The 17,458-nt window shown below is 40.5% G+C and overlaps 2 protein-coding genes across 8 annotated transcripts in view; one reads left to right on the plus strand and one right to left on the minus strand.

The window, feature by feature from the left end:
• Window positions 1-1,347: 1,347 nt before the first annotated feature.
• Window positions 1,348-17,408, plus strand: SYCP3 (synaptonemal complex protein 3). 7 transcript variants are annotated; one of them, XM_059726445.1, is made up of 10 exons: window positions 1,549-1,716; window positions 2,979-3,105; window positions 4,374-4,521; window positions 6,683-6,761; window positions 7,871-7,905; window positions 10,656-10,773; window positions 11,705-11,804; window positions 13,247-13,345; window positions 15,888-15,992; window positions 16,171-17,408. In XM_059726445.1, exons 3-10 carry the CDS (start codon window positions 4,395-4,397, stop codon window positions 16,222-16,224), a joined length of 717 nt encoding a protein of 238 aa, XP_059582428.1. In that variant the 5' UTR covers window positions 1,549-1,716; window positions 2,979-3,105; window positions 4,374-4,394; the 3' UTR covers window positions 16,225-17,408. The 7 variants fall into 7 exon arrangements, with proteins under 7 accessions (XP_019344992.1, XP_059582429.1, XP_019344993.1 ...); XM_019489447.2 differs by lacking the exons at window positions 1,549-1,716; window positions 16,171-17,408 and adding an exon at window positions 1,348-1,464 and having other exon boundaries at window positions 15,888-16,076; XM_019489448.2 differs by lacking the exon at window positions 16,171-17,408 and having other exon boundaries at window positions 1,544-1,716; window positions 15,888-16,076.
• The window catches only part of CHPT1 (choline phosphotransferase 1), a 33,200-nt gene continuing 31,899 nt past the window's right edge, over window positions 16,158-17,458 (minus strand). The window contains exon 9 of the mRNA XM_014608504.3: window positions 16,158-16,246. Coding sequence (XP_014463990.2) covers window positions 16,229-16,246 — 18 coding nt within the window. The 3' untranslated portion in view covers window positions 16,158-16,228. The remainder of the gene's footprint in view (window positions 16,247-17,458) is intronic.

Genomic DNA, 17,458 nt, shown 5'->3' on the forward strand with positions numbered 1-17,458 from the left:
AATTTTTGTTTGTGGCCAAAATTGTGTTCCGTAGCAAGGAGCTATGTGCAGGCAGAGTGTGCAACTGCTCAATGCTCCTTGGAGGACGTGGATAGATGAAATGTCAGATTCTTTCAAATTCTCTCTAGCAACCACAGAAAATGATCCAAATCATCCATATATTTCAATAAGCCTTATATAATTTTGTTTGACTTGAAGACCTTAACAATACATTTGTTTGACTTGAAGACCTTAACATTACAAGATGATCTACTGAGGTCCCTTCCAACCCTAACATCTATGAATCTTGAAGACCACAGATGCTTTAGTGCAAGGGTATCCTTTATAAACCAGTCCTAGAGCAGAGCACAACATAAATTCATTCTTCATATGTAAGACACTTCTGCTATCATCAGCATTTTTTTTCTGCCACTCTAAGCAGTAAATTAAGGTTAAGATTTAATTATGTGCCTTAGTTGGTAGTCCTCTGTGCAAAAAGTATTTCCTCTTCCTGTTGGTTTTCCCTGGGATGTTCTAGTGCTGAGTCATCTGAAGAAATAAAATTCTGGGTTTTGTGCACAGTGGAGCTATGGGGTTAACATCCTGTTTGCTCACCTTTATTAATTTCTAATTCAGTGCATTGTGAAGCCTGTTATTCTTAGGTACATTGTCCAGTAGGGTGTCTTTGGAGGCTAAAGAGCATCTCTAGTGTTTCTCTTTGGTCAACCAGTGGTAGTCTTTTGTGGGTGGGGAGACAGGGTGTGACACTTGAAGCAAAGGTTGGTGTGGGGCACCTCAAGGCACACAGGTCGGGGGGTGCCACCCCTGAGGGCTCTGACTTCTCTGGCACCCCTTGCCCCATGCTGTCCTGCCAGGGCCTGTTCCTCCTGCGGAAGGTGAAATCCAAGGGGAAAAACCCAGGGGCAGATCCAGGAAGGGGCAGTCAGTTGTTTCTTCCCCCCTTCCTGCTCCACCCAAAGTTTAAAACCAGCTGCCTGGTAAGGGCCGCAACATTTCTAGTCAGGAAGCACTGCGGGGGTTGCTTGATTTCATGGCGCCTTCCTTCATTCCCCACGCTTTAACAACAACTTTCAATGGCCAACCGCCCTCTTGCAACCCTGCTGGCTGTGGGCGGCTCCTGGGCACTGAGCTCCTAGTCCTGGTTTCAACCCGAGCCGAAACCAGGACCCGGGGTGCGGACACTGGTTCCCGTGCAGCACTGAGGGCCGGGGGGGGGGGGGGGGGGGTCAGGATGCTCCGGGAGCTTCCGCAGCGGCTCACCATGCGGCAGCAAAACTAGGTCTTCAGTGCTAGCAGAGTGGGAGCAAATGAGGGCTGGGAGGGACCGCGGGAGAAGGGGGGGCATCCAGGCGAGCATGCACGTGTGGTGTGTGGCACCGCGGCCCTGTCTGCAGTGCTACACGTGGCTACACGCAGGTGCTTGAGAAGTACCAGCTTTATCCTGAAGATGTTCCACTCGCTGCTGTGGGTACCCGGGGAAACAGGTCGCCCCTCGCGGGGACGTGCCCAAGAGGTGTGGTCCGGCCCCCTGCTCAGAGCAGGACCGGCCCAGCCCAAGCTTCGTCTGCCCCCGCGCTGGTGCCTGGTCCAGCGCCGCCTTGTGAGAGGGCTTTTCCTCATCTCCGACCTAGACCTGCCCAGCGGCCCCTGGGGACCATTGCTCCTGCCAGCATCTGCCACCCCGCCGGCGGCGGTCTGCTCGTGCTCTCCCCTGGGGTAGGGGCAGGGGCCGTGCAGGCTGCTGTCAGCCCCCTGCCCCGCGGCTCGGGAAGCAACACCCTTGGGGGCTGTTTTGGACCTGGCTTCTCCCGCTTCTGTGCACGCAAGCGGAGCCAGCCAGAGCCCGTCCCGACATCTTTCTCCCGTTTTTTGTTGGGGGATTTTTTCCCCCCACAACCTTCAAACCTCTGGTGTCTTTCTCTGCGGCAGAGGCGGGTCCCTGCCTCCGCCGGGCACTGCCCGCCCCGGCGCCGCTTTCCCGCCTTTCCCCGCTCCCTGTCCCGGGCGGAGGCGGAGGTGGAGGCGTCGGGCAGCGCCGGAGGGTGAGGAGCCGCCTCGCTCGCCTCACGGCCCGGCCTGGTCCGGCGAGAGGAGGGGAAGGACCCGGGACTGCGGTTGTGCCCCGAGGGCCTGGGGACAGCGAGGGGCTTTCACCTCAGAGACACCCCGACCCCGCACTGCTGAGGAGAGAAGCGGGGTGGTGGTGAAGGGGCGGGGGTCCCTGCGTGTCTGAAGTACAGGCCTCTGGCTCTCCCCGGGGCGGGGAGGGGGGTGTCTTCAGGTGTTTTGAAGGAAAAAAACTCTTCAACCAGATACTTATCCCCCTCCCCAACTCCCACCCTGCAGCTTGAAGACCCCAGGCTCCTGGGCTGCAGGTCTCTCCTGAGGTTCAACCTTCCCACCCTCCCCACCCTTTGGAGGCATCCTCCATCCTTGGATGGAGATTGTCCAGTCTCCCTTGGATGGCGCAAGAGTGTCAAACATCCTTGGGGGGGGGGTCCGTCCCCATCCCCCCTCAGAGCCAAACCCAGCTCCAGCAGCAGGCAGGGAGCTGCAGGGGTTGCACCCAACCCCCTGCCACTGCCGCCCATAGGCCCACGCACCCAGCTGGGCCCTGGCATTTGGCTATGGTGCGATCCAGTGCCAGTCCAGCTGCATGGACCACCCTCAGCCCTCCCTGTGCACTGGCATGACCCAGGCCACAGGGCTATGTCATCCCCTAGGAATGGAAATTTGGCAGCGAGGGAGCAGCTGGTGGCAGTATGAATGGCTGCAGCTCTGGGCTGTCACAGCAACTGATGCTGCTGCCACTTTCTGCTGCCACAGGCTGGATCCAACCTGTAGACCTTAGGTCGAGCACCACTGGTTTAAAATATCCTGCATATCATTTGGTTTATGTAGAGGTAATTTATTGATACTGTTTCTTTTATTTAAGGGTTCATTTTAATCCTTGTTGTCTGACATGTGCTTTTTTTTAGTGGATAAAGCAGCATTTACAATTTTATCTCTGCTTGGTCTTTGGGAATAGCTGGTGGCAAGCCAGAGTGTTGAACTGTGCCTCCATCTAGCTGTTCGCTGCCTGACTACCTTACGCAGCGCAATCAGGTTGGGAAGAATGACTCCCTTGAGCCTAGGTTTTTATTTACCATTCTCATACTGCACCACATCACATAGGTTGTGTTATTTTTGGGATATGTGTTTTTTTTTTTAAAGCAGTTATTCCCTTAACCAACAAATGCAATTTTTAACACAAATTAAACATGGAAACACCAGAAAAGGAGAGCTTGAAAATGACTGTTGTAGGCTAAACTACTACCATAGGCAAATTCTACTGTTGTGGTGGGGAAAAACATGTACAGCCACATATGTTTGTACTTGTCTATTGTTCTACTGAATATAAAACACTGAGAGGGTTTTAAATTTAATTGTATACATACTTGTAACACTATTTATTACTAGTAACTTTTTCAGTGGCAAGACACTGACAGTACCATAGTTCTGCTTTGCCTGTGACAGGTTAGGGAGTGATCTTGATGTGTTAGGCATTATGCATGGTAGTTGTGTGCACAAGTTGTTCCTGCTGTTTTTCATAACAGGTTAGACAAACAATTGTCTAGGATGATTTAGACAGGGATGATACTACCTGGATCAAGAGGTGGTAGCAGATGACCTCCTGAGGTCTCTTCCAATTCCCTACTTTTTATGATTCTGATTCCTTATTCCTTCCTAAAATAACTTTTTGTATGATTTTGTAAATCCATTTTAATTAATGTGCAAGGTAGTACAGGGAGATGCTAAATGTATGCTGTATATTTAAAAAGGAATTAAAAAAAAAAAAGTTTCTGCAGCCTACAGTAGAACCCCACACTACAAAACTATAAAAGCTAAAAATTAAGGAAATTCAGAAAAGGAATACAAAGTTTGGGAAGGCCATAAGCCTGACTTTTTTTTTCTTTAATTTCCAGAAGGAATACAGTTCAGAATAAACTCAGGGTGCTTCCCAGCTTATCCAATTTTTGGCATATTCAGTAATAATGCAGTTCCTTGACAGAAATCAAATCTTGATGTCATGAAATATGTAATGAATATTAAAAGATAAATAAAATGATGTATGGTAGGGCTGGAGGAGATGTAGAGATCCTATAGTCTGTCCACTTGCTCAAAGTATACCCAGCCCATCCTTAATTAATGTTTGTCTAACCTTTTTAAAAAAAACCAACCCAGTCTTACTAGATAATTCATTGAAGTGCTTAAAAGATTTCATAGAAAGTTTCATAGGATAAAGTTAACATGTCAGTATGAGCATCACTAGAATTTGACTTTTGAAAATAGCATTTAAAAAGTTAATTGGTACAATATACTTATTATGGTAGGGGAAGAGAAACACTCTGATTATGGCACCTTCAGGAAGAAAACATCCTGGGAAATCTGGTAAACCAGTTCAGGAAGATCAAGCTATATGTACCTATGACTTCCAGGAAGAAAAGAAAGATCTGAGTGGATCAGAGGAAGATAGGGAAGGTACATCAATCAACTAAAATTGTGTTAACTGGGAATTATGCATTTAAATGTATATATTGTAAGTTACTCAAATGTATATATTGTAAATACTCAAATGGTACATTGCTCTATTTTTGACATTTCTGATAACAGATAGAAATGGGGAAGTCAGTACATCAGAGTGATGGCATTATGTAGCCTTCCTTGTGAGGCAGCCACAGACAGATTGACTTGAAGCCAATGATTCTGACTGGCCTTCAGCTGGAGAGAACTACTTAAAAGCAATAGAACAGCTCTGTGTAGCCAGCGTATGGTTATAAAACTTAGGCTTCCCGTTGTCATCTGTAATAGAATAAGTCTTTTTATGCTGCATTCTCTTCTGTACTTGGAAACAGTAGTGTTCCTCTCTCCTTTGTATCAGGTATGTGGACAGAAGAGAATAGAGAATGATGGTCAGCTCTGTTACCTGTGTACCAAGTGCTGACTGATGGATTTGGGAATGCAAGAAAAGTCTTCTTAAGCTATAAGGAGGGATGGTATTTGTGGCTTGGTGGCAGGGAGGAGTCAAGGGTGTGGAAGGTCATGGATGAACCAAGAGCGAAGAATGGGAAAAATGCATTAGAGCGGCAAGGAGAAGCCTCTGAAGAGAAAGACAATATAACAAGGAAGAAAAAAGGCACAGAAAGGAAGCATATGTCAGCCAGCAAGGCAGGATGGTTTTGTTTTATGCCCGAACCACGTAGCTGCTAAGCAGTGCTATCTTTTCCTAGGAAATATAGTAATGGGGTTTCATTTAGAATTGACTAACCAAATGGTGACATCCTTTCAAAGTATTTACTGCAATGCCTCTTGTTTTGGATGCTGAATTTCAGGGAGCACCATTTGTCTTTTGTTGGTTTTCCCCTCTTCAGTTGTTCGTTAAATCGTTTACAGAAGATCTATACAAGTGAAGATCTTACAGCCACTGTCTCATATTGAGAATGTTGGTTTTCCTGCTGTGACTTTAACTGCTTCCTGTGAAGCATTTGACAGATTTCTCCAGAGTGGGCTAAACTTTAGTGAGGAATGAGCATAGATCTATTTTGGATACTGTATGGCCCATACTATTAGAGAAAAGCCATCTCTGCTGTTACTTCTCAATCAACCGCAGTGTCTTCCTTGCATATATATCTGTGTAATGTCTATATATGGTTATTTATAATCTGAGACACCAGTGGTTGGTGTTTACATTAAGCAGAGTGTCTGTTTTATAGCTCTACATCAACAGTAGTTCTGAAGAAGGTAGCGAACATGTACAGATCTTTTGTTTTTAGGCTGTCACATGACACTGATTCATACTGCTTTAAAAAAGTAAAAACCCTTTTAATACAATATTTTGGCAAAATGTATTTCAGATTCCAGCATCAGACAGACCTCACATTTTTGGGCCCAGTAGTAGAAATCCTGTATGTATGAAACCCAAGGGATGAGAAGGTCCAGCGATTATAAACTACTGCAAGACCATTTCAGACTGGACATAAGGAAGAATTTCTTCACTGTCCAAGCCCCCAAGGTCTGGAATAGGCTGCCATCGGAGGTGGTTCAAGCACCTACATTGAACGCCTTCAAGAGAAATTTGGATGCTTGCTGGGATCCTATGACCCCAACTGACTTCCTGACCCTTGGGCAGGGGGCTGGACTCGATGATCTTCCCAGGTCCCTTCCAGCCCTAATGTCTATGAAATCTATAAAATCTTCTGAAAGAAGGGATAGCTACTTAACCGATAATTCTGCTTTCTTAAGGACCCTATTTCATAATACTACAATTCACCCAAAATTTTGATTTCTGTTTTAAGTTGTTAATTTTTTTTAAGGTCAAATTATTTCCATCTTTGAAATGATTATTTTGTTGCTAGTTTGGGAATACAGTCATTTTTTTTCTAGAAGGTTTGCTGTTGTGGCTCAAACATTCAGTATAGGACTAATTGAAAAGGTCCTAGAGGAAATCGATGGTGTGCCTATTCAAATCTGGTACTTGGGGAAAATCTAGGACATAGAGGGGGTTTTAGTCTGTCTTATGCTAAACAAATTGTAGATTTCATATGATTTCTTTGGAGAAAACAGTTACAGAAAAAAAAACATAACCACTTTCCAGCAAAATAGTTGATGTGGTCTCTGTTTTTTGTTTTTTAAATACTTGAAGGCGAGACTCCAGTAATTGATAAACATGGGAAAAAAAGACCTTCAGTGATGCCTCACAATGTGACTGAAGATGATGTGGGGTAATTTTCTTTAAAATCTTAATTTTTTGTTACGAAATTTTGAATAGGTATTAGTTACTGAAATTTGATAAGCCTAGTTTTGTGTGTCATAGATTCCATTCAGTTAAAATGTCCAATAGATAGAAGACCAGATAAAGTGTGTTTAAAAAAGAAAAACGTACATATGTGTTTTATAGAGAAACACCAGTTGTTTTGAGTGATAACTAACAGCTACAATGTAGTAGGGAAAACAGCTTCTCAAAACTGTTTTGTTTCCTCCCAATGGTGTTTTACAAGTTCCACCCCATGTCATTTATCATCTTACTGTCTTTCTCAAATCTTATTTTTCTTAAGAATTATAACACTTTCAAATTGAAGTGTTCCATTATTACCTGAAAAGCTCCATTTTTTTATATGTAAACTTTATTTATAAATAGAACCTTCTGAAGGTTATGCTTGAAAATGTAGTTTTGGGAAAGATGTCAAAATTAACAGATTGAAGTTGTGACCAGTTCTCTTTGTCAGAAAGGGAAAGGCAGGCTTCAGAAGAAATAATACCTCTTTCTTAACAATGACTCAGAACCTGCTGTGGGCCTTATTAAACCTCTGCTCTCTCTCCACTGCCACACATACCTGTTTAATCATCTTTCTGTTTTAAGTGCACTATACAAAACAACCCCCATTGTCTTTTATTGTGACCAGGGCTGTCCCCCAGCATTGCCAGTCTTGATGATATATTATTTTCTTCCCCTATCTTATTACTCTCACCATCCTCATACATAGAATAGTTCTATAGATTCTTGTTTATCAGTTTACCACTTTTACAGTCAGGTTCTTAAAAATATTCCCGCCTTGTTCCTAGGATGTGAGTTAACAAAATATTGTCATTAAAAATCATTCCATTTAGCCTGTTCTTTGGCTTTCCTATTTTTGTGTGTTTTAGGTAGTGCCAAGGAGGTAACATAGAGGGACTTAATCTTGTGTGTTGTACAACAGCGGCAGCACTTTAGTGTTACTGTTTTTAAATAGAGGGGAAAAAACTGTCAGTTCAGCTTTTGCATTTGTTCATATTCTGTGGTCATTTATACAAAAATATATTCAAAGTTTCTGAAACACTAAATATTTTGTAGGGGTGAAGTACAGAATATGTTGGAACGGTTTGGAGGTAAGTGTATTTTATTCATATCCTTAATTAAGCAGGAACTTTTTCTTGATTTCCTGATTCTATAAAAAATAATGGAAATAGCACAAAGTTTAAGAGTGACAGGCAAAAAAATGACAAATATTGTAGCATCTTTATAGCTGTACGCTACTTTCTGCTAAAAAAGAAAAATTAACATACATAAATGGAGCACCATGCAAGAATCCAATGAAAATATAAGTGCAAGTATTTTTGTAGACTGATTACAAGGAAGAGAGATTAGGAAGGATGCATGCATATAGTTTAATATGAGTCACATACTAGAGTGACGATGATTTTAAAGATGAGATTAGAGATACAGAGATCCAATAAAGAAGGGTATAGGTACCTACACATTCTGTACTGAAGCACCTGCCTTTGAGGCACCTGAATTCCAAATAAAGAGTTAGGTGTGTGGGCGAGAGAGTGACATGACTCAGAATGATTATACAAAAACCTTCTGCCAAGTGGGGAACTCCCATGAATCTTGCATTCCTTGCCGCACAATAATAAAGCTTCAGCAGGTGGGGTAGTGTACGCCTCCATCCTAGCTTTGCTTCTAACTTGGTGATTACAGCCACTCCCAAGAAGTGAGGACTGTGGATTTGAATCACTGGAGACTGAAAACAGTACAGTATTCCCACTTTGTGGGCAAATGTCCAAATCACTGTCTCTGTTCTCCTCCTCCAGCAGTCATATCTTAAAAATAAGGCAGTTAAAAGTGAATTTTATGAAGGGCCCAATCCTATTTGCATCCATTACGCCAATTCTGAGGACATACACTGGATCAAGCCCCTCAGAAAATTTAGGCCTGGGCCACACAAGTCAAATCCAATGAAGCCCACTTATAAGTTACATTTTCCAATGGAAGGCCACCTAGGCCAGGGGTGCTCAACCGTTTTGCCCAGAGGGTCAAACGAGCAGTACCTGGTCCATGCATAGGTTGGATCTGGCCAGTGCTCCTGCAGCAAGGCCCTACTACCTGGAGGGGAAGCAGCCCAGCCTGATACAGCTGTGTAGGGGAAGGAGGTTTGGCCAGGCCCCACAGGATCAGGGGGAAAAGAGCATAGTAATATGCTGGATCACAGTTTTGAACTTGGGTGCCTGTCCTGTTTTAGGTGCCCAATACCTTTTCATACTTGCAGAGAGGTGGGAAAATATAAGTTGAGAAGCCATTTTTATCACCCCTCAAATTGTCATTACAAAAAGGAAGCAAGGAGGAAAATGGGATTGCAGGAATGGTGAGAGGAGATAGGGACTTGCATAGATGTAGAGCAAGTGGTAATGTTGAGCAAATGCTTCAAAAATCAGAAAGGGATTTTTGAGACAAATAATGAATGGTCATGGTGCGGGTGAACAAGAAAATAGTTTCACTGCAGGGTTTAGGAACACTAAAAACTAGGAAAGTCAATTATCAGTAAGTGATCATCATATGAGATTTAATTTCTGACAGCATCAAAGAATAAGGATGAATAATAGCAATCTTGCAGAGACAGTTTTAGAGAGAATTATTTGGTTTAGTAGCTAGAACACTTGGTAACTCACAGTTCGTAACAATAACACATTTCCCTTCCCCTGAAGAACTTATGTTATGAATTTTTGTATGACACACAGAGGGGCAAAAAGTAGTGGTGGGGGGAGAAAGAAGGAAAGATGAGTCACAATAACAAGATAACTCACCTACTCAGTAATTGGCTGAATAATATTTTTAGTTTTATAACAGAAGTAGATGTCTTGTAAAATATTTTTTTGCATGTATGTGGACTCCAAGGCATAAAATGGATCTTAAAGAACTTTGTTAATTCAAATCGCTAAGAGTGTCTAAATGTCTTGCTTTGGAGGAAATATAAGAATGCAATCCTAGTCACAGCAGCTTTGGTAAGAGGAGGATTTCAGGCTTCACATAAATAAGTTAGAATAAATTACTCAAGCGTCAAGATAGGTAAAAGGATAGGTTATGGCGGGATCAGAAAAAGCGAATGTTATCTGTACAAAAATAATAGAACTAAAGCTAGCAAGAAGTTATCAAATAAAATGTAAGGACAATAAAAAGTTGGCAGGTGTACCCTTTATGTTGATAGTGATAGCAGAAGAGAAGAAGTAGCTGGCAGTAGGGGACAACCTTTTGACAGGAATGCCTCAAGTTAGTCCCACACCTTCCTCAAATGTCACTTTGATCCCCTTCCCCTACCCAATCTGCTGCTCTGCTTTCTGCTCCCAGCCCTGTGCTCTCTGCCCAATTTGCTGCTTCCTGTCTTATCTGCAGCTGTGCTGCCTGTCCCCTCCCTGATCTGCCATGTGCCACTCACAGTCTTATGGTTTATGACATTTATGTTGTAGGCTGGCCGACTTAAGATGCTTATAACTTTAAAATGCATCTAAACAAACATTTTATTGTAAAGTAGCAGTTCATGGTATCCCTATACAGAATGTCATTATCTGAAGATTAAAAGTGTACTTCTATTTAGTATTTTAGCAATATTGATAAACCATTACTTTGTTAATGTATTACAGCCTACCTCCAAGTTATTAAAATAAGTATGTCTCAAAAAGTTCTTGGGTTGATGAAACTTTTATAATATTTTTAAAATGCCAAAGTTATTGCACACTTTTTCAGTTACAAAGCATTGTGAATGCTTTTCCTAAATGTAATTGATAGCATTTGCACTAATATGCTGTTTTAAAATTCAAATATATGCATAATACAATTTACAATTATTTTTCATCTATTTCAGCTGATATTAACAAGGCTCTCCAGGCTAAAAAGAAGAGACTAGAAATGTATACTAAGGCTTCTCTCAAAACCAGCAACCAGAAAATTGAACATGTTTGGAAAACACAGCAGGAACAAAGGTAGTATTTACATTTAATACGGTGGAAAAGTGTAAGATGTAATTACGTATTTTTTCTGGTTCACAGTACCTGCTATAGTATCATACACTTGTTAGATTTGTTTTGGCAACAAAGAACTTTCTACCCAGGCACTTCTGCTCAAGCACTTCTGTTTTTTTGTCTCCAATTCTGTCACTTTTCAAATTCACAGAAACAACTCACCTCAACTCTTTCTTTAGTAACGGAAATATAAAATGTCAGAGTTTGTGAGCAAACTGACTAGTATAGCCATCTGTTATGTTTCATTTTGATGAAAATTGACTTCAGTCAGTGTTAATTGTTCAGAACATTTTTATTTTAATCAATAATTTCTAGTTTGTTTCATTTGAAATTTTTTCCATAAACATTTTCAGTTCCAAATTTTCTCTCAAAATTTGAAAATTACTATTTATTGAAAAAGTGTAATTTTATCTAACTTTTCAATGATAAATGACACGTAGGATTTTTCCCTCCACTTGGAGGAATGTTTAGTTATTGATACTGGCCTTAAAAGACAGAAGATGAAACCTGGCATTAAATACTTTATAAATCAGACATTTATAAAATAGGGGGTTTTTTTGGTCAAATACACTTATAGTTAAATGTCATCTTTTTCAACAGCTAAATAGCTTATTTTTTTACATATGTTATTCCCAGCATATTGGTAGACGTAGTTATGCAGGCTTACATACTCAACTTATAGAAAATAAAAGACTTCTTTCTTATTTCCAAATCGGCCTCCCAATCAAATAAACACATACTTGGACATTTAATCTTTTAATCCTACATAAGTGTTATCATTCCAGTACAGATTAAAAAAAACAAATCCATCTGGCATTAGTGGCTCTATATTTAACTGATATTTCAGTTTTACATTGCTAATCACAATAGTAACTGCAAGATATATTTTTAGACAGAAGCTGAACCATGAGTATTCTCAGCAGTTCCTGACCTTATTTCAGCAATGGGATGTGGATATGCAGAAAGGAGAGGAACAGGAAGAAAAACTAGCGGTTAGTTTCCAGCACAACATATGAATATATTAAAATATTTTAAATCAGAAATACAAATGCTAATTACTCTTGTTGGGCACCAGGTTCCCTCATGCATAAATAAACTTAAGTATGTTTCAGGGAAAAAAAGTGCTACAGGACTCTTGCTGTCTTGATTAAAGGCTGGGTTTTTTTTATTTTGTATGATGTTTTTAGGATATATTGGACGTGTCTATACACGCAGTTAATGCACCTGAATTTTCTGAGAGGAAATTCAAGCTTATTGTAAGTGTTCCCAGGTGCACATCTATATGCATACTACTGTTGGAAGAAGTTCAGTCTGGGGCTTCTCCTACCCCCCTGTCCTGCTCTGCCCCCCTGGAGCATCCAGGGAGAGACCCAGGCTCCCCCGGGTGCTAGCCCCAGGCTAGCAGGGGGCATGGGGACCAGGTCTGGCCTCCAGGGAACAGGGGAGCTGTCCAGAAGTGAAAGGGAGCTCCCAGCCACATGGAGCTAGGGATTGCAGCCCGGCTTGGCGGCGCTGGCTTGGGGCAATGCCCTGGGCCTGAATAGGGGGAGAAAGCAGCACTGGGGCCAGGGGGTAGACATGAGGGGGAAGCAGTGCTGGTCACCAGCACTGCTTCCTTCTCATGTCTCCCCCTAACCCTGTTCTGGTAGTGCTGCCTCCCTGCTTCTCCCCCCCAGTCCTGATGCTGCTTCCCCCACATCTTCCTCCGGTCTCAGTACTGCTTCCTCTGGTCCCAGTACTGTTTCCCTCCCCCACATCTCCCTCCCTGGTCCCAGCACCTGTTCTCTCCCCCATGTCTCCCTACCAGCCCTTGTACTGCTCCCCCCCACCCCGGTCTCATTGCTGCTCATCTCCCAGCTCCTGGGGGGAGTAGTAGGTCCCATATGCATGTGTAAATGCTGACTCCTTACTACACATTAGATTAGTCTAATTGCACACTAAAGCATCTTGTGTAGAGGCGCCCGCTGCATATTGAAATGGTAGAGACCATCTGTGAGTGTAGTGTTTCACCTTAGCTTTATACATAGGGATAAATTGTTTTCTTTACTGGGCAAAACCCTCATGAGAATTTAAAAGCAAATCCTTGAGTATCCAGCCATGTTTGGGGTAAAGCTTCGTCCAAATTTCCAAGGATTATGTAGCAAGGTAAGAAAGAAAGGGCACTTTGTACCTGGCATAGTGTGAGCATGTTAGGCATGTAGGGTAGAAGGACAAATGGATGCTAACAGCAATTACACTTGATCCTCTTCCCTGGATTGATAATATAGAGAGAGGGGAAGGGAGCTATGTAACGAGACAGTTCAGATCACGTGGCAGATCCATGTTATAAAGCAGGAATTTCCAATGGAGAGGTAAGTTTTGTTTATTAACACTGACAGCAGCATCCATCTAATTTATCATTCACTAACTAACATGGCTTTTGTTTGTGCTTTAGAATATGTTCCGTCAGCAACAAAAGGTTTTCCAACAGGCGAGAATAGTTCAGAGTCAGAGACTGAAAACAATTAAACAGCTGTATGATCAGTTCTTAAAGGTCCAGTATATATACTTTTTGTAAACTACGTGAACCTTGAATAAGACTGTTTTGAAATTCACAGTTAAAGCAGAAGTACTATAATGAGTAAAGAATTTATAGTTTGTTTAAGCATAATAGTAGAGCTTTGCACAAGTTTTCTGTAATTAATCAGCTTGGTTACTTAAGTATATTTCTATTTTTTTTTAACTAAGATCTTGTCTACACATGTATGTTGCCCTTATTTGACACACACTTGTTTAAATAAATAACTGACTTAAATAAGCAAGCTACTCAGGTCCCTGTGTGGACACACTTCTCTTAAATTGATTATATCTGTACACTTGCCAAAATTAAAAACTACAGAGTCAGGTTTAAATAAAATTGAGTACTGAAACAGATGCTTGTGCTAGATTGAACACATCACACTTCCAGTTAAACCACTGCAACAGTGTGTTTATGTAGATCAGCCCTTAGATTTTTATTTATGTTAGGAACAATTGCATTGCTTTAAAGTGTTCTGAATTCTCTTTTTAAAACTGTAAGCCAAAATTTAACACTTTTTACACTTCAGCTGAGGCAGCCATCTCCCTAAAAGTAGAAACTAAAACAAAGAAAGGATAGTGACCTCTCATCAGGAATCTTTTTTAAAGAAATAACTATTTCTTGCTAGATAAATCCCCATTTAAAAAAAAAGTGTTCTAATGGTGAGATGCTATGTTTTACTTACTAAATGTGCTTTTCAGAAAAGCACTGAGCAACCTGAGATTTACTTTCATTAAACTGTTACGGCTAAGTAATTCAATCCAATGCTAGCAAGAAGAGTCAGTCAGCCAGCAATAAGGATCTCATGTGAAAGTGGAAACAGTAGACCAGTTAATAGGCTCTTCTGATTAACTGACTTTTGTGGTCTTTGTTGACTTACAACACTACATATTTGCAACCACTGCTTTTGATGTCACATTTAGAGAAGAAAGTAAACACTATATACACATGCTTAATATACACAATTAACAGTTAAATGCCTTAATGTATTCTTATTATCAGTAATTTAAGATAAACATACTATATTGTATTTTGTCCATCCTTTCAACCTCAAACTATAGGTAAAGTGAATAATAGAACCAAGTTAAACTAAAAATCTGATTTAAGACAGGTGACCAGTTCAAAGATACCAGTCTGTAATTCCCTGATTTCCTGCCCCTGGGGGCAGGGCGCTGGACTCAAAGATCTTCCGAGGTCCCTTCCAGCCCTAGTGTCTATGAAATCTGTGTGTACTGACAAGCATCACCTAAACGCCCATCTATGCTAGTAGTGTTATAGTTTGGCTGGGCATAAATGCTTTTCAAAATGTAAGTTATCTAGTTTAAAAAAGAATACTTCCAAGTTTAGTAGTTTTATATTAATTTAGAAGCATAATTAAATGTCAAGTTAAAATTAATAGCTACCAGAAACAGGAAAAACAATTACATTCAGTCAAAAATGTAAACAAGTCCATGAAAAACTGAGAGATTACAATATACTTTCTTGTTTCAGGAAGTAGGAATTTTTTTAAGGAAAAAAAAATGAGTTTTCAATGAAGAAAAATCATCTTTGGAAAAACTAGAAAAGCTGGGAAATGTCAGTAAAAAAAAATCCAAGGCATTCATTTTGCTGCACTGTGTGCGGACAGAAAAAATGCTTTTTTCAAAAAGCAAAAAAAAAAAAAGAAAAATTTTTTTTTTGTCTAAACTTCTGGGAACATAAAAAAAAAAATACTTTATCAAATAAAATCCCCTTCTAAACCTATTTTTGCCAAGGCAATTTTTATCAACTTTAACCAGCTTTTGTTTAGAGTATTGCAATAGGTTTGAAAACACATGTGCTGTCAGGACATGCTGCTATTAACAAATCTACAGTAACTGAACTGATCTTAATTTTATATGAAATGCTAATGAGTATACTTAATCAGTATTACCTAAAAAGCTGTATTAAAGGTAATACCATTTGGATGAAGCTACCTTAACGGTGCAATGCAAATGGAGGCTGAAGCAGTGCTACTATCTTTCATTCCAAGTAAAATTAGAATGTACAGATTGAGCTTAATATTGTGCCCATACAATCTCAACTGCATATGTGCACAAGTGGCCCCAGCTATCAGAACGGAATGAGTCCCATGTGTAATGGTAAGCATGATCTAAAACATCTGCAAGATAAGTCCAAATTAGTATGGGAAAAACAAGGTAGTCATAGGTGGTGAATGCAAAAGAAGCAGGGATGTTAGCAAGGACTTTTAATCAGATGCTTTGCAGCTGCAGATGTGATAGACTTCTGTTGGGGAAAAATAACTTTAGGTACAGCACAGTAAGAATTCTAAACAGCTAGCTGTCTAATTTAAAAAAAAAAATCAGTATAGTGTTGTACACAGGGTATGTGTTTCTAGAGTAGCAGCATATTTTCCAGTTGTATGAGAACTACAGAAGATATATGGCACCTTTGGCAAACAACTTGTTGATTTTGAGCCTGGTGTAATTTTGAAATCCAGTTCAACTGACAGTGAAAATAATTGTTCTGTAACATTTAGAGCATGGAAGATATGGAAAAGAATAATGAAAATCTTCTAGCTGGTGCACAAAGTGAACTTCGTAAGGAAATGGCTATGTTGCAAAAGAAAATTATGATGGACACTGTAAGTATTAGCACTGTTTTTTTGAGGGGAGGGAGGAAATCAGTGCAAAAAAAAAAAAAAAAAGTCAGGAGAAAAATAATTTAAGATTCTCCTAGTTAGCTCAGTAGGCCAGACTAAAGTGGTATTTTTTTCCCTAATTGTTATCTGTGTTCAATTTTATCTCCTTTTCTTGTAACAGCAACAACAAGAGATGGCAACTGTTCGGAAGTCTCTTCAGTCCATGTTATTCTGATGGTTCATTGAACAACTTGTACCTAAGTAACATGATATAATTATAACAGTTAGCTTTAGCTATAGAAAAATAAGCCTACTGCTTTAAAATTCTGTTTCCTAAATGTTCATATTAATCAAACCATGGCATGAATTCTTTCAAGTACTTCCTGTTCAATAACTGCTAGTGAAATTGATAAAGCTAAGCCTATCAGACTATAAAAGTAGATTCTTCACTCTAATTTCCTTTTTCAAGTTTACTTGAATTGTCCTTAGTTTTTTAATTTAGCATTTGAAGTGGACTGTCCAAAAGGTGATGTTATAACACATGATATGTGATTCTGAATCTGAACTGTAAGTAGGCGGCGTTAATGCTAAATGGAACAAAATTCCACCAACACATAGCTAGGGCCCTACTGAATTCACGGCAGAAGTAGGCTGCACTGCAGCTCCTTTAATTTTGCAAGTCAATCCTGACTGGCGGTGAAGTAAAATCCACCATTTTAAATATGGCACCATTTTTACCTCCCTGCTGCCGATTCGCCAAGGGGCCCCAGGTGGCCCCGCTGCTTGCTGCTGACTAGCAGGGAAGCAAAAACAGCACCGTGTTTAAAACCAAGTTTTGCTTCCCCACCAAATTGAGAGCAAGCCACAAGTGGGGCCCCTCCACCAATCAGCAGCTGGGGGGAGGGGCACAGCAGAGAAACCTGCTGAATTAAAGAAGCCTCAGCACAGCCCACTTCCACCATGAATTCAGTAGGGCCCTACATATAGCACCACAAGATTAAAGGTGCACCCTGGAAATCTGCTGTTAAGCAAAATGTTAAGTCCGAAAAATATTTGTTTGTGAACTAAAGAAACCATAACAATCATCATAGGCTTATATGTACATTTTTTGTAGGTTTAGCCCAGTATCATACCAGAAGTTTTAGGTATTTGTGATGCACAAGAATTAAGTTTAGTTGCTGCTGTAAGTAAGTTTTGTTTAGTTTTCTTCCATTCCAGGATGTGGTTTTATTAAACATTAGGAACCTTATTGTAAACTTTACCATGCTACAAGAACAAATTTGTCAAAGCATGTTACTTGAATTTAAAAAAGGTATTCCAGCTTTACAGAGTAACTAATGTAATTAGTTTAAATAAACATCATTTTATAATTAACAACAGATATGCAGCAATTCAATAAATACCACACATTTAAAAGTTGGAACATGTACTGTGAATTCTTGTGTACCAATAAAAAGTATCCCAAAGAT

The sequence above is a fragment of the Alligator mississippiensis genome, chromosome 4 (genome assembly GCF_030867095.1).
Source record: "Alligator mississippiensis isolate rAllMis1 chromosome 4, rAllMis1, whole genome shotgun sequence".
NCBI classification, from domain to species: domain Eukaryota; kingdom Metazoa; phylum Chordata; order Crocodylia; family Alligatoridae; genus Alligator; species Alligator mississippiensis.